At 40.2% G+C, this 12094-nt stretch overlaps 3 protein-coding genes across 6 annotated transcripts in view; 1 reads left to right on the top strand and 2 right to left on the bottom strand.

Annotated features, from left to right (window-relative positions):
• lrp2a (low density lipoprotein receptor-related protein 2a) overlaps positions 1–3317 on the bottom strand; it is a 55039-nt gene extending 51722 nt beyond the window's left edge. For 2 of the 3 annotated variants that reach the window (XM_086091869.1, XM_086091870.1), the window contains exon 1: positions 3101–3316. In XM_086091869.1, coding sequence (XP_085947995.1) covers positions 3101–3170 — 70 coding nt within the window. In that variant the 5' untranslated portion in view covers positions 3171–3316. Of the gene's footprint in view, positions 1–3100 lie in introns of all 3 variants that reach the window. The other variant, XM_086091871.1, reaches the window with a different exon arrangement.
• Positions 3318–4183: 866 nt separating this feature from the next.
• Positions 4184–9212, top strand: LOC147164832 (coiled-coil domain-containing protein 89). Of its 2 annotated transcripts, XM_086091644.1 has the most exons (8): positions 4184–4351; positions 4547–4622; positions 5229–5701; positions 6400–6530; positions 6613–6749; positions 6817–6893; positions 6975–7074; positions 7148–9212. In XM_086091644.1, the coding sequence occupies exons 1-8, from the start codon at positions 4251–4253 to the stop codon at positions 7232–7234; spliced, it is 1182 nt and encodes a 393-aa protein (XP_085947770.1). In that variant the 5' UTR covers positions 4184–4250; the 3' UTR covers positions 7235–9212. The 2 variants fall into 2 exon arrangements, with proteins under 2 accessions (XP_085947770.1, XP_085947771.1); XM_086091645.1 differs by having other exon boundaries at positions 4184–4622.
• On the bottom strand, positions 7317–12019 carry LOC147164831 (ATP synthase F(1) complex catalytic subunit beta, mitochondrial-like). The gene is made up of 10 exons (XM_086091643.1): positions 11835–12019; positions 11090–11263; positions 10822–10996; positions 9587–9708; positions 9327–9511; positions 8623–8781; positions 8207–8329; positions 7921–8133; positions 7645–7846; positions 7317–7567 (listed from the first exon to the last, which is right to left on the bottom strand). The coding sequence occupies exons 1-10, from the start codon at positions 11938–11940 to the stop codon at positions 7470–7472; spliced, it is 1557 nt and encodes a 518-aa protein (XP_085947769.1). The 5' UTR covers positions 11941–12019; the 3' UTR covers positions 7317–7469.
• Between the last annotated feature and the right edge of the window lie 75 nt (positions 12020–12094).

Here is a 12094-nt window from a genome sequence, read left to right as displayed (position 1 = left end):
TGTGAAGATGTATAACGACATCCCGCCTTTGACCTGCTATTTCGCTGATCAACAGAGCTAAAGACATCTATAAATTGGTTGATTTGAAGACGCAATGCCAAAAACATGATTAGTCATCAGTTGACTTCAAGCTTTAAACGTTGATGCGGAATAGGAAAGTCAACTCATTGACTAATCGGTTTAACTGGTAATAATGTGAATATAACAGAAACAGATTGTGAATGTCAACATTAGTGACCTCTGACATGATGTTCTTGTGGATGATATAACAAAAACAAACAAAAATCTCCCACAGACACACACTCTTGTAGAAAGAAATTCATTCTGAGACACACACACACACACTCAGGTTATTATCAAGATCCAACGCTCCATGTTTTAGAACTTCATTTACATAAACGTTTTTTGAGTAATTCAATGTTTTCCTTTCTCCTTTGTCCAACCTTGTCTTTTCTTATTGCAACTTAAACGCACAGCAGGAGACCACACTGCAGCAAAGATGCCCCACTACTCTGAGGGAAGAACATTAGAGGAATTTTCATTCCAATGAAGCCCCTCCCCAAGCCCACTGTGGAATCACAATGGCACAAAAGAAGCGCCAGTAGGGATGTAAACTCATAAGTGGAAGTGTCACCCCGATGGAGAAAAAGAGGGTACAGTGCGTTTTGGATCCACGGAGAAACCACACCTGACCCCTGAAACATCTCTTGTGGCGTCGTTAAGCTTTCGCCAAATGGTGCTTGTTTTGGCGCAGGCCTCCGCACCCGCTGAGCGGCAAAGAAAACGTCCGCTGGCCGCATGAAACGCTGGAGCTGTCCACGCTGTCAGAGCAAAGTGCTGCGGCCCGTTTCATATGGAAATGCATGCAGCAGAATGCAGTCAATTGCCAAACAAGTGACTTTGGCGCTTAGTGCTACAAACAAAACAGTGAAAGGCCTGACTGCTTTTGGCACTGGCATGGAACCCCTGAATGGAGCATGGACCGATAGCCTTCATATGGTTAGAAGTAAAAAAAAAAATCCTCAACATTTTTTTAGAGGGGAGTGGGGGTGTATGTTACTATGCAAAACATAATGAGAAATGAAGTGATCACATGGCAGTGAGGCAGCGACATTGTCACAAAAAAAAAAAAAAAAAAAAGATCCATTTGTGACAACGCCAGTTTTCTAAAGCAATGTAACGGCTGTACAAGGATTTAGGCTGCTGCGCCGGAGAGGGTGAGGTTTAACATGCACGCTCAGTCCAAGTTTGAACATAACTAAAGGTGTTTTTCATCAATACAATCAGCGCAATCCAAACTCCCACCATGACCGCATTACAAAAATATGTTTACAATAATGTGAAATTGTAGCTTATAGGCTACACAAAGCGTCGTTAATTGACTAAAACAAATGTGAATGAATGCAGATTAACAACTCTGTTCACAAGGAGTGAAAAATTATTCAGGAGAGTTAATGAACCATGACCATTACCAGCATTTTTGCAGTGTGACGAAGCCTGGATAAGGCGCTACTAAAGGTTATGGGGGCTTCATTTTGTTGGGGCGGGGGTGATGAAGCAACCACTGGAGAAAGTACCCCCAACTGTCACAGCAAATCTAATAAGTAAGACATTACTGACAGTAGATAAGCACATTTACTAGAATGATGCACTGCGTGAATTAATTAAACATTTTAGAAGATCTTGATTTTGTTACTGTTAAGTGGTGTTAGATTTTGGTGAGTTTTTTTTTTTTATATATTGAAAAGGTATTTGTTTGCATCGTTATTTTGTGCTGCACCATTAAAATTGCTATAAAATTTATTATTTGAATACTTAGCTATATAGCCATATGAAAAAGTTACCATGTTATAATTCCTTCATTCATTTTTTTTTTTAATTAAAATTATTGCGCCAGTTTGGATTAGCAGATATATAACATAAATTTGGCATTTGCAAAAATAATGCACAGTTATGTATAGGAAATTAGGAGTTATTTTAAAAGTATGTTTTCCATTGTGGTCGCAGTTTCTATTGGTGAACTATAAGTTGACTCTTTCAGGTGTGGCTAAAAAAAAAAATAATTATTAGAAATGACATTGTATGAATCTTTGCAGTAATACTTCATTGCATTTTATCAAATCAAAACCGGATGTACATGTAATAGATTGTGCAGGTGGCTCACTTGTGGCCTGTCGGTCAACATCTTAGCACTAATGACAAACATGCTGACAAAGTCACATGACATGAGTCATCATTTACATCTCAAATGTCAGCAAAGTGCAGCACATTATTCACACTTTTACTGTAAGCGCAGCCTCCTTTCAACTATTAATCATCTATTTTTGTCTGTCAGATAACCGGAGAGGTGAAATCACCCAGTTTATTCCAGGGCATATCCAAGCAGGGAAGCTGTTGGCTCTACAAGCTTTACTTAGGTAGAAATGCTTCCATTCTACAGCAGCTGCAGTGTAATTAGTAGCCACGTTCACACTAAGAAGCTTACATCCAAAGGGTTGAGCAAAAAGAAAGCAGATTACAATTTGAGAAGCAGGATCTAGCTGGGCTACAAACACAAGAGACAAACACCCCTCTAAAATGTAGAAAGAGTCAAACTGCAGCAGTACTGATGTCTCGGCCTTATCAGAAAAGTCAGTTCTGTTCCTTGAGTTGAAGTTTGCGGCGTGCGGCTCAAAGTATGCCTCGTCGAAATGAACTTTTTTTTAACCAGTACCTCTCAGTACTTACAGATTGTAAGTCACATGCTCTGTTCTGTTACCTAGCAACAGTAAAGCTCAGGCAAAAGTTCTTCCAGGAGAACTTCCATTCTGACTGAGTGGGGGCTTTGTGCTCAACCTTAGTAAAAACACTGAGTGGTCAAATTCATCTTATTCCACCTGTTTGCATGTCAACATTCTACTCACATAAGAATAGTCTTCCATCATTCACAAGTGTTTGTTTTTATGAACCACTTCATGTGTAATTCACAGATGAATTGCTTGCATCTTTGCAACCAGATCAGCCTCATAGTCTGAACCAACTTCGGCAACAAGTGAACAAGGGCCCAAGCATATCAATTCAAAAATACATCAAGAGAAAAGGAACAAAACATACTACTAACCTTCTGATTGGCACAAGGTAACCCAGTAGAATAAGAGGAGAAAGAGTTGGAGTGGCACCGCTCTCCACATTCTGGCTGGTCCGTCCAGCTCCACTGTGCAGATGGAGGAGCTGCAGGGACTGGAGGAGGGGAGCGGGGGGTCTAGGATGCTGTTGGCTCTCCTCTAACTGGGCTCCTTGGCCCAAGACTTGATCAAAAGAGGCGTGCGCAAAGTGCAGGACAGCCGCTCCCCCAACCCTGAGGATAAATCCCTCAAGGCGGGCCGTGGAATCTGCATAATGATATGCAGCTCCCATGACTACAAACCTTGCATCACTTCTTATACACTTCAGTCCTGTGGAGAGATTAAAGACCTCACTCAATTAATGGCAAAATATATTAAATATTGACTACTTGTATCAAAAAATAAAATACATTACTGACTTATACAAAATATAAATCTGAATCATCCCTCCTATTCACATAATTAACTTGAAAATTTATAAATTTCTTCTAATAGAAGTTGGATTTTTTATTAAAAAATATCTGCAGTCACCATGTGTTTTCATTGTTTGTAAATTAATAGTGGAAGGCTGCCACGTAGCGGTCAGAACGTGACATTGCATGCACCTGTTGCCATGACGTGGTTTCCAATAGCAACCGAGCAACTCAAACTTGGACATAAAGAAAAGTTTATCAGCTTGTTTTTGTGTGTAGTATGTACTTCTTTCATGCTTCTTTAGAACAATTTTAGGTACAGTTACATATCCCACAATGCTTTGCGCTTGCTATCAGTGGAACAGCAGCCTAACGAACAATCATGATTTAATAATTTACTGTAATTTTCGTGACTTTTTTTAAAAATAATAACGTGTCCTAGCTTGTACTATGTGACGCTAACCTTAGCACATGCTGAAACAGCACAGCACACCTGGTTTTGAATTGTCATTAAACCTACCTGTAAACAATTTGTGTCCATTTTAACGTTTATCCGTTTAAAAAAAAGGGGGGGGGGGAGGGGAGAAATGACGACTTAACATTGTAGCTCTTTTACCATAACAACGCAAAACAAAATGACCCCCCAAAAAAGAATACATTTACCCAGGAACACAAGAAATGTTGTGACTTAATAGCATCGTGTTCGCCCCAATTCGCTTTTCTTGTAAAGTTTATGATTAACTTTGGTGTTTTTCTTAAGAACACGACGACACACTCACGAGCTGGTGACGTCATGAAGTCCGTGGAGGGTCTTGGTGCTCTCGGGAAGTTTGAGTACGCAAGTACACAAGTAGTTTAATGTCTAGCTAGCATAAAAGTATGAACTTACTAGCATACTCATGAAAACGCAAATTTAGCTAAACTAACGAGTATTTTGAATACAACGTAGTCGTGAATATAAACTCAAGAATACATCAAGAACTTCGAGAGCTTTTTCTAAATTATTACCATGTCGTCTCAACGGAGAAGGTCCGAAAACGTGAGAAAGAAAGTGACCAAGTCCGATGATAACATGTTACTTTCTGGACTGTCACTCAACGTTGCCGTAAGTATTGTTACTACACACACTTATAAATGGTTACATTATTCTGGTTCATGTTCAAATCAATGTTTGTCTGTTGATTTTGGTCAGTCTGCTAATATTGTTGGAGGCTTTACGTCATTTATTGACGCGTTGTCTCTCAAACTTGTTTTGTCAATAAAGTTGGTATTAAAATCTCTAAGGCAAGTACCGTCAGATGATTAAATTCGATGAATACTCAATTTATTCTCAAGCAACTTATTGCGCCCGCAAATTTCAGTGGGGAAAACAACAGAGACAGCATAGATTTATTACAGAAAATATAGACCTGCTATTTATTATTATTATTTATGATTTAGGAAGTACACGTTGATTATATTTCAATAAGATCCTGCATCTGTATTAACATTAAATTGTTCTGCCTGTCACTGTCATTGATAAATGGGCTGGGGGGGACATTTGTAATTGATGAATAATTTTTAGACCGTTTAAGTGACATAATTTCCTGCAGCACCCTTGATGAATACTTGATAACAGTGACCCCAAAAAATCTTTGTATTGGTAATAAATATGTATGTGTAGCTAAGACTGGTCAGTTACCACCATCACCAAACTTTGACTTTTCCGTAGCACATGGACATCAATCAGAAGACTTTGGAGAAATGCAAGGACCTCGCCGCTGCCGATTTAACGGAGACATTGCTGCTGCAGTCGGGAGTAAAAGAACAAGCCAATCTGACCTGTGTGTTAAAAGACCGGTCAGATGAGCTGTTCAACCAATGCCAAAGCCTGCAGCAGGTCAAGGCCCAGCTGGAGAAGCAACTCGACAGCTGTCAGAAAGAAGTGGTGCAAAAGCAGCAGAGAGTGGAGCTAGTAGAAAAAAGATTTCTGGATTTAGACGCCAACAGCCGAGCGATTATCGTGTTCATGGAGGAGTACAAACACCAGAATGCACAGCTGAAGCTGGAAAACAAACGGCTGCAGACGGAAAATGACACACTTTTCTCCCAAAAGTTACATGATAAAGAGCTGACCATTCAAAAGATGAAAAAGGAAATCAAATCATTGACAAATGTGTTCTCAACTAAGGAAACTGCACACAAGTAAGATGTTTGGTTTTATATATATATATAATGACAGCAACAAATAAATACAGTGGTGCCTTGATGTACAATTTTAAATAGTTTAAGTTATTTTTCAACTGCTTTGAATGAATAGAAATTACATCAGAAAAAAATAAATATTTTTTTAAACAGGGAAAACAGCACTCTATAATATACTTTATAAAAACTGAGTAATTATATAATAAGAGTGTGTGCACTGTGCATCGTTATTTCATGCTTCAACTTCTATTCATTGTGCTTCTGGTGTTCCTGCATTGGCCACTGGGGGCAGTATACTATTATGCAGAGACAAACTGGAGAGTACTGTACTGTAGTTTCTCAACTACTGTGACTCAGTAAATTGCTGTAATCAGTTGCATAATGGGTTAGAACAACCACTACTATAGATGCTAAGTGTTAACCAGTCACTGGTGTTTTCCATTATGTGTTAGCATTAAGCTAGTGGGGCGTTATAAAGGAGTTTTCTGGTTATCGGTATTCTAAATACATCGAGTGTAATTCCCTTGGTTTTGTTTGATAATTAACTTCATTTGGAAGGAACAGGAAACAGTTTGAATCATCTTTTTAGGATAATTTTTCACTACCCGCTAAGGTCACTCTTAATTCAAGGCACTACTATAGTTTTTGTTGTTTTGTCAAGGAGTTTCAGATCACTAATACACTACTTTGTTTATAAGGGAGAAAATGGCCCAAAGTGAATCAACATCCTTAAAAAAATCAAAAGAACATCAAGAGATGGAGGCATCACTACTTGAAAAATTGAGTAAATCTCAGCAGCAACATGACCTCACCGATCAACTGTGGAGAAGTAGGTGGTAAACGAATCAGTCCTGTTTATCCGCATGCAACATATGAAGCCGCCGAGGAACTTTTGTCTTTATCACCATCAGCTGTAAAACTGAAACTTCTAAAAGCTGAGGAGCAGCATGCATTGAAGGAAGCCACAATGAACAAAACCATAACAAGCCTCACCAAAGAGAGAGACAAATTGCTGCGTACCTCTGTGGAACAAGAGCACACCATACAGGTACATATGGGAAAATGGCGCTCGTCACCGTGTATCATTTCATGTTAATACGCTCACGTCATTACAGGAGAAGATAGAAGAACTCCGGCTTCTAGACCTACAATGTAAAGACCAGCGGAGATCGCAGGCAAAAGCAGAGGAAAGGTAAACATGCTTGCTAAATTTGTCGGCTGTGTAGTGAAAATGTAATGCCAATTTCATGCCGCCGTGTGTCTTTGAACTCAGGTTTAAACAGGAAGTGCAGGCAGTTAACACAGACACAAGAATCAAGTCAATCAATTTGGCCCTGGAAGAAGCCAGGACAAAGTATGAGCAGCTTAAAAAGGTTTGTTGTGACGACAAAAAATGCTCACATCCTATACATGCTCGCACTTAATGTTTACATCAATATTTTACAGGATTTCGAGGCATTCCGAGAACACAGCTGCAATATGCTTACTAAGGAAAGGGAGCTAAATAAGATACTGCGACACATGAGGAACTAAACCTTAAGATTTTGCAAATCGCTCTCCCACAAATTTGTTTCAATGAGAAAGATCAATGCACAAAAAGGACTAGGAATGAGCATTGCTTTATCACAATATCATCTTTAATCTCATTTTAAACTTGCCAGAGTGATACAAGCAAAGCACAACATATTGAGCATGACACGTCAGCACTTAATTCCTCAAATTGAAATTATACTGTACAAATCAGAAAGACTTCCACATACACTGTTATTTAAGAGTGCTCCTCTGCCAGTTTCTCTGCCTTTTGAACCACTTCTTCAATGGGACCCACCATGTAGAAAGCCTGTTCGGGCAAGGCATCGTAATCACCTGAACAAGAGTAGGGGAAGGAAGGTTTTAACAGGAAAAGCCATTGTGGGAAAATATTCCTGTGCGGCAGGCACTACCTGCTAGAATGCTCTGGAATCCTTTGATCGTTTCCTTGAGGGGCACCAACTTCCCCATGTGGCCAGTGAAGACTTCAGCCACCTGGAAAGGCTGGGACAGGAAACGCTGGATCTTGCGAGCGCGAGATACAGTCAGTTTGTCTTCCTCAGACAGCTCATCCATACCCAGAATAGCGATGATGTCTTGTAATGACTTGTAGTCCTGAAAAAGACGTTGAGATCATTAGATCTTGTTTTGATTCACCCCCCCCCCAAAAATGTCGACATAAGTCTTGCCTGGAGAATCTTCTGTACACCTCGAGCGACGTCATAGTGCTCGGACCCCACGATGTTGGGGTCCATGATACGGGAGGTGGAATCCAAGGGGTCCACGGCGGGGTAGATGCCCAGCTCAGCTATGGCACGGGACAGCACGGTGGTGGCGTCCAAGTGAGCGAAAGTTGTGGCGGGAGCGGGGTCGGTCAAGTCGTCGGCGGGCACGTAAATCGCCTGCAATGCGAGCGTGTTTACGTTCGATTCTGCCGCGGAAGCGGCCGCGTCAAATCGCAAACAACCATCTTACCTGTACTGAGGTGATGGAACCTTTCTTGGTGGTTGTAATTCGTTCCTGCATGGTACCCATGTCAGTGGCCAAGGTAGGCTGGTATCCCACAGCAGAGGGGATACGACCCAACAGGGCAGACACCTGAAGGACATTTATACAATCAATCCAAATAATACCATCGGTACTAAATAGAGTATTACACTATATGCCAAAACGTTAGGGATATTCTACTTTAAGGTCAAATTTCTTTGCAGGGGAACTTTATTTGACTACTGTAAATGTTGCCATTCAGATCCTTGTTTCGAGAACAGTTGGACATGTATTAAAAATTGGAAATGTAAAAGTTTATAAAAGTATATTGCATTTGGTTCGTCTTAAAATTTCACCCCCTAAGTTGAATATCCCTAACATTTTGTGAATAGTGCATTGCATACCTCTGACCCAGCCTGGGTAAACCTAAAGATGTTGTCAATAAAGAGAAGCACATCCTGTCCTTCTTGATCACGGAAATATTCCGCAACAGTCAAGCCGGTAAGAGCGACTCTGGCACGAGCGCCCGGAGGCTCGTTCATCTGACCATACACCAGCGCAACCTAAAAAACACAAACATTAAAACACTAGAATGGAGTCGGTACATCTGCAAGACCATCATGTACGCAGACACTGGCATCATCCACGTTTAATTGTGGTTGTAGTGATGCAGAAACTGCACTGAATCCTTGAAGGCCTTGCACAATAAAGAAAAAATGCATGTAAATGACAATCTATTATTCCCAGAAAAAAATATATATCATGTCCATTTTATCTATTGAATGAATGGTTATCATGACAGGCATTTCACATTTCAAAGTCAAACTTGAAAACAACTTCACTGATGCACAGCCACCAGTAGATGGCAGCGAAGTACCATTTTAAATAACGAGTCCACTGGGAGAAACTGCTGCATTTTGTTAAACCCTACCTTTGTTCTACTGTTGATGACAAATAAAACATCTGAATAAAACTTATTTTCCTAGTGACAAGAGAGAGTCTCTTTTCTTTCATTTGGTAGATTTGGTGCACTTAGAATCATTGATTTTTTTTTGAAAGTCAAAATTCTTTAAAATGGCTGGTAGTGAATGTGTTTTAAGGGCGCTACCTTGGAGGTGGTGTCCTTCAAGTTAATGACGCCAGACTCAATCATTTCATGGTACAAATCGTTGCCCTCACGGGTGCGCTCTCCAACTCCAGCAAACACAGAGTAGCCACCGTGAGCCTTGGCCACGTTGTTGATCAACTCCATGATCAAGACAGTCTTACCCACGCCGGCGCCGCCAAACAGACCTGGCACACAAAAGGCACAATAGTTAGAAGATGCTTACTCGCGTAAAAAAATCGAAACAATGTCTTGCTACTGACCGATTTTTCCACCCTTAGCGTAAGGTGCAAGGAGATCTACCACTTTGATGCCAGTGACCAAGATCTCCTGCTCCACACTCATGTCAGTGAACTCAGGGGCTTCAGCGTGGATAGGAGCAGTCCTGAGAGACAGCCGAGGTTATTTTTAACTCGCCATTTTTGCTATTTAAAAGCACCTATTAATAGAAGTCTAGTGGAAAGTCAAAAGTACAATTAACTCATTCACTGCCATTGACGGCAACAATTCATTTGAACTATTTTTCCACTTTTGTTAACAAGAGTATGAAAACCTATAATTTTTTTATTGTACATTTAGAACAAATGTAAAATTTATGATTAATCGTGAGTTAACTATTGAAGTCATGCGATTAATCACAATTTGAAAATGTAATCGCCTGAGGCGATTTAAAAAAAGAAAAGATTATTAAAATTAGAAGCGTCAGGCGATTCAATTTTTTTATCGAAATTAATTGCAGGACTTTATGATTTAACTCACAATTAATCACAAATGTTATATCTGTTTTAAATGTACAATAAAAAAATTATAGGTTTTCATACTCTTGTTAACAAAAGTGGAAAAAAATGTTAAACTCATAAAAAACCGTCAATGGCAGTGAATGAGTTAATAAAGCCTCTGTAGTATTAGATTCTGTATTTATTATTTTTAGTTCCAATAATTCCTGAAAAAATGTCTTGTGTTTCAGCCAAATAGAGCTTCAGCGAAAACATATTTTTAGGAACGAGTTTTCTACCAATCATTCCATCAATTCAGATCATGTAATTTTGCATTAACACTGATTAAAGTGTATGTAGGGTTATTTTTGTCCATTTGGGGTCCGTAACCCCCACATTCTAATGTAATAGTGAGTGACATGGGTGCCGACGGATGTGACTGTAGTTAACTGGCTAATCCGTTAGCCAGTCTGTTAATTGAGTCATTTGGCATGATTTGTGGACATCGGCAACTTGTACATGAATGTGTTTTGTACATTTGTTTCTTACCGTTTGTTCAATTACCTAACCTAATAGTACCTAATACAGTGATTACTAAATTAGGTTGTTAAGTTACACTTTTCTGCTGGAATTGTGGCACAGCTTGTCTAGAAGAGATCCTTTTTATTATGTTGCAGTGGAATTATTTTGACAATGAGTTTTTTTTTGCAGAACAGCAAAGTAGACTGACTTTTAAAACCTGAAAAACAGGGGAGTGTAAAATGTGGCCCGAGAAAACTTACTGTTTAGTGCTAATAGGACCACGTTCATCAATTGGTTCTCCAATGACATTCATGATCCTGCCCAAGGTCTCTGGCCCCACAGGGATTCTGATCGGGGCCCCGGTATCAAGAACCTTCTGCCCACGGATCAGACCCTCCGTGCCATCCATGGCGATTGTCCTTACTGTGTTTTCACCTGGATAAAGACAAATGTAGAGAACATAAAAACAATTATATGTAGCTTCACTAAACCACGCTTCTACTTTGGCATCATATTTAACTCACTGACCAAGATGCTGTGCCACTTCAAGCACCAGCCTGCTCTCACGGCCCATCACTTCCAGTGCATTAAGGATGGGCGGGAGATCTTCGTCAAACTGGACATCCACAACAGCACCGATCACAGCCGTGATGCGTCCATTGCCAAGAGCTGCCTGAGTAGCGGGGCTTGCATAGCCCCTGCCTGCAATGACACGATAAAACTCAATTGGTATTATTGGACCACTCAGGAAGTTCAACAATTCAATTTCAAATGAAAGCTGTAATATAAAAAAAACGTAATTTTTTTTTTTTGTTGTTTTTAACTAAAATTAAACATGGCAGTAGCTGTACTAGCCCTGCTTCCACAACATACTTTTAAACTCAGTTCTAATGTATTTATTATTCATTTAGCTTACATGAGAACAGGGGGTGGGAAACCGTTATAAAAGACAATCACAATCATTAGCTGTACATGTTATTTTCCCAACACTCTTGAGTCATGACTGACAAATTTGAATGAGTTTGCAGTGCTTGACTTTTACAATGAAAGGTCATCGAGGCGGACATGACATCGAAGGTCAGATTAAAAAAAGAAATAAAACGACCAACAATTGACTGCCACATAGTCAACACAAAGATAAAGAACCAAATATATCAGTTTTGAAATGAAACATTTGAGGGGGAAGGTAGAGAGGCCCCGTCCAATCAATGGGCACAGTTCAGAGGACATTTTAGCAATAACAGTCCAGAGCGGTGGAAACAAAATAACTTACCCAAATTTAGGCTCACATTTCTACCGCCGAACGTCTTCAGTGAGTTGACACCGGGCTTAAAAGCCTGCAGAACCCCGTTACAGCAGCGTCCTACTGTTCCCAACATGGTTAAGATGGCTGAAGGTGAAGCCGCTCAGAGGACAGCTTCAGTCAACTGCTGAGCAGACGGGAGCCGGGACAGGGGTACGCATGCGCAGTGTGTCGTGCATGTATGCAGCCTTGCCGCACGAGGGCGGTACTAGCATACGGCTCTGGACTCG

The sequence above is a fragment of the Leptonotus elevatus genome, chromosome 12 (genome assembly GCF_054856555.1).
Source record: "Leptonotus elevatus isolate MCC_2025b chromosome 12, RoL_Lele_1.0, whole genome shotgun sequence".
Classification (NCBI taxonomy): domain Eukaryota; kingdom Metazoa; phylum Chordata; class Actinopteri; order Syngnathiformes; family Syngnathidae; genus Leptonotus; species Leptonotus elevatus.
Note: the sequence above shows the minus strand (reverse complement) of the source record. Positions and strands in the feature narration are given on the sequence as shown.

Coding starts and splice junctions, on each gene's coding strand:
- LOC147164831 (XM_086091643.1), bottom strand. CDS start 11,940: ATGTTGGGAACAGTAGGACGCTGCTGTAACGGGGTTCTGCAGGCTTTT. Junction 10,997..11,089: donor TGAAGTGGCACAGCATCTTG/GTCAGTGAGTTA, acceptor GTCTTTATCCAG/GTGAAAACACAGTAAGGACA. Junction 8,134..8,206: donor GTTCCATCACCTCAGTACAG/GTAAGATGGTTG, acceptor CTCGCATTGCAG/GCGATTTACGTGCCCGCCGA.
- LOC147164832 (XM_086091644.1), top strand. CDS start 4,251: ATGATTAACTTTGGTGTTTTTCTTAAGAACACGACGACACACTCACGA. Junction 6,531..6,612: donor CACCGATCAACTGTGGAGAA/GTAGGTGGTAAA, acceptor TATCACCATCAG/CTGTAAAACTGAAACTTCTA. Junction 7,075..7,147: donor AGTATGAGCAGCTTAAAAAG/GTTTGTTGTGAC, acceptor AATATTTTACAG/GATTTCGAGGCATTCCGAGA.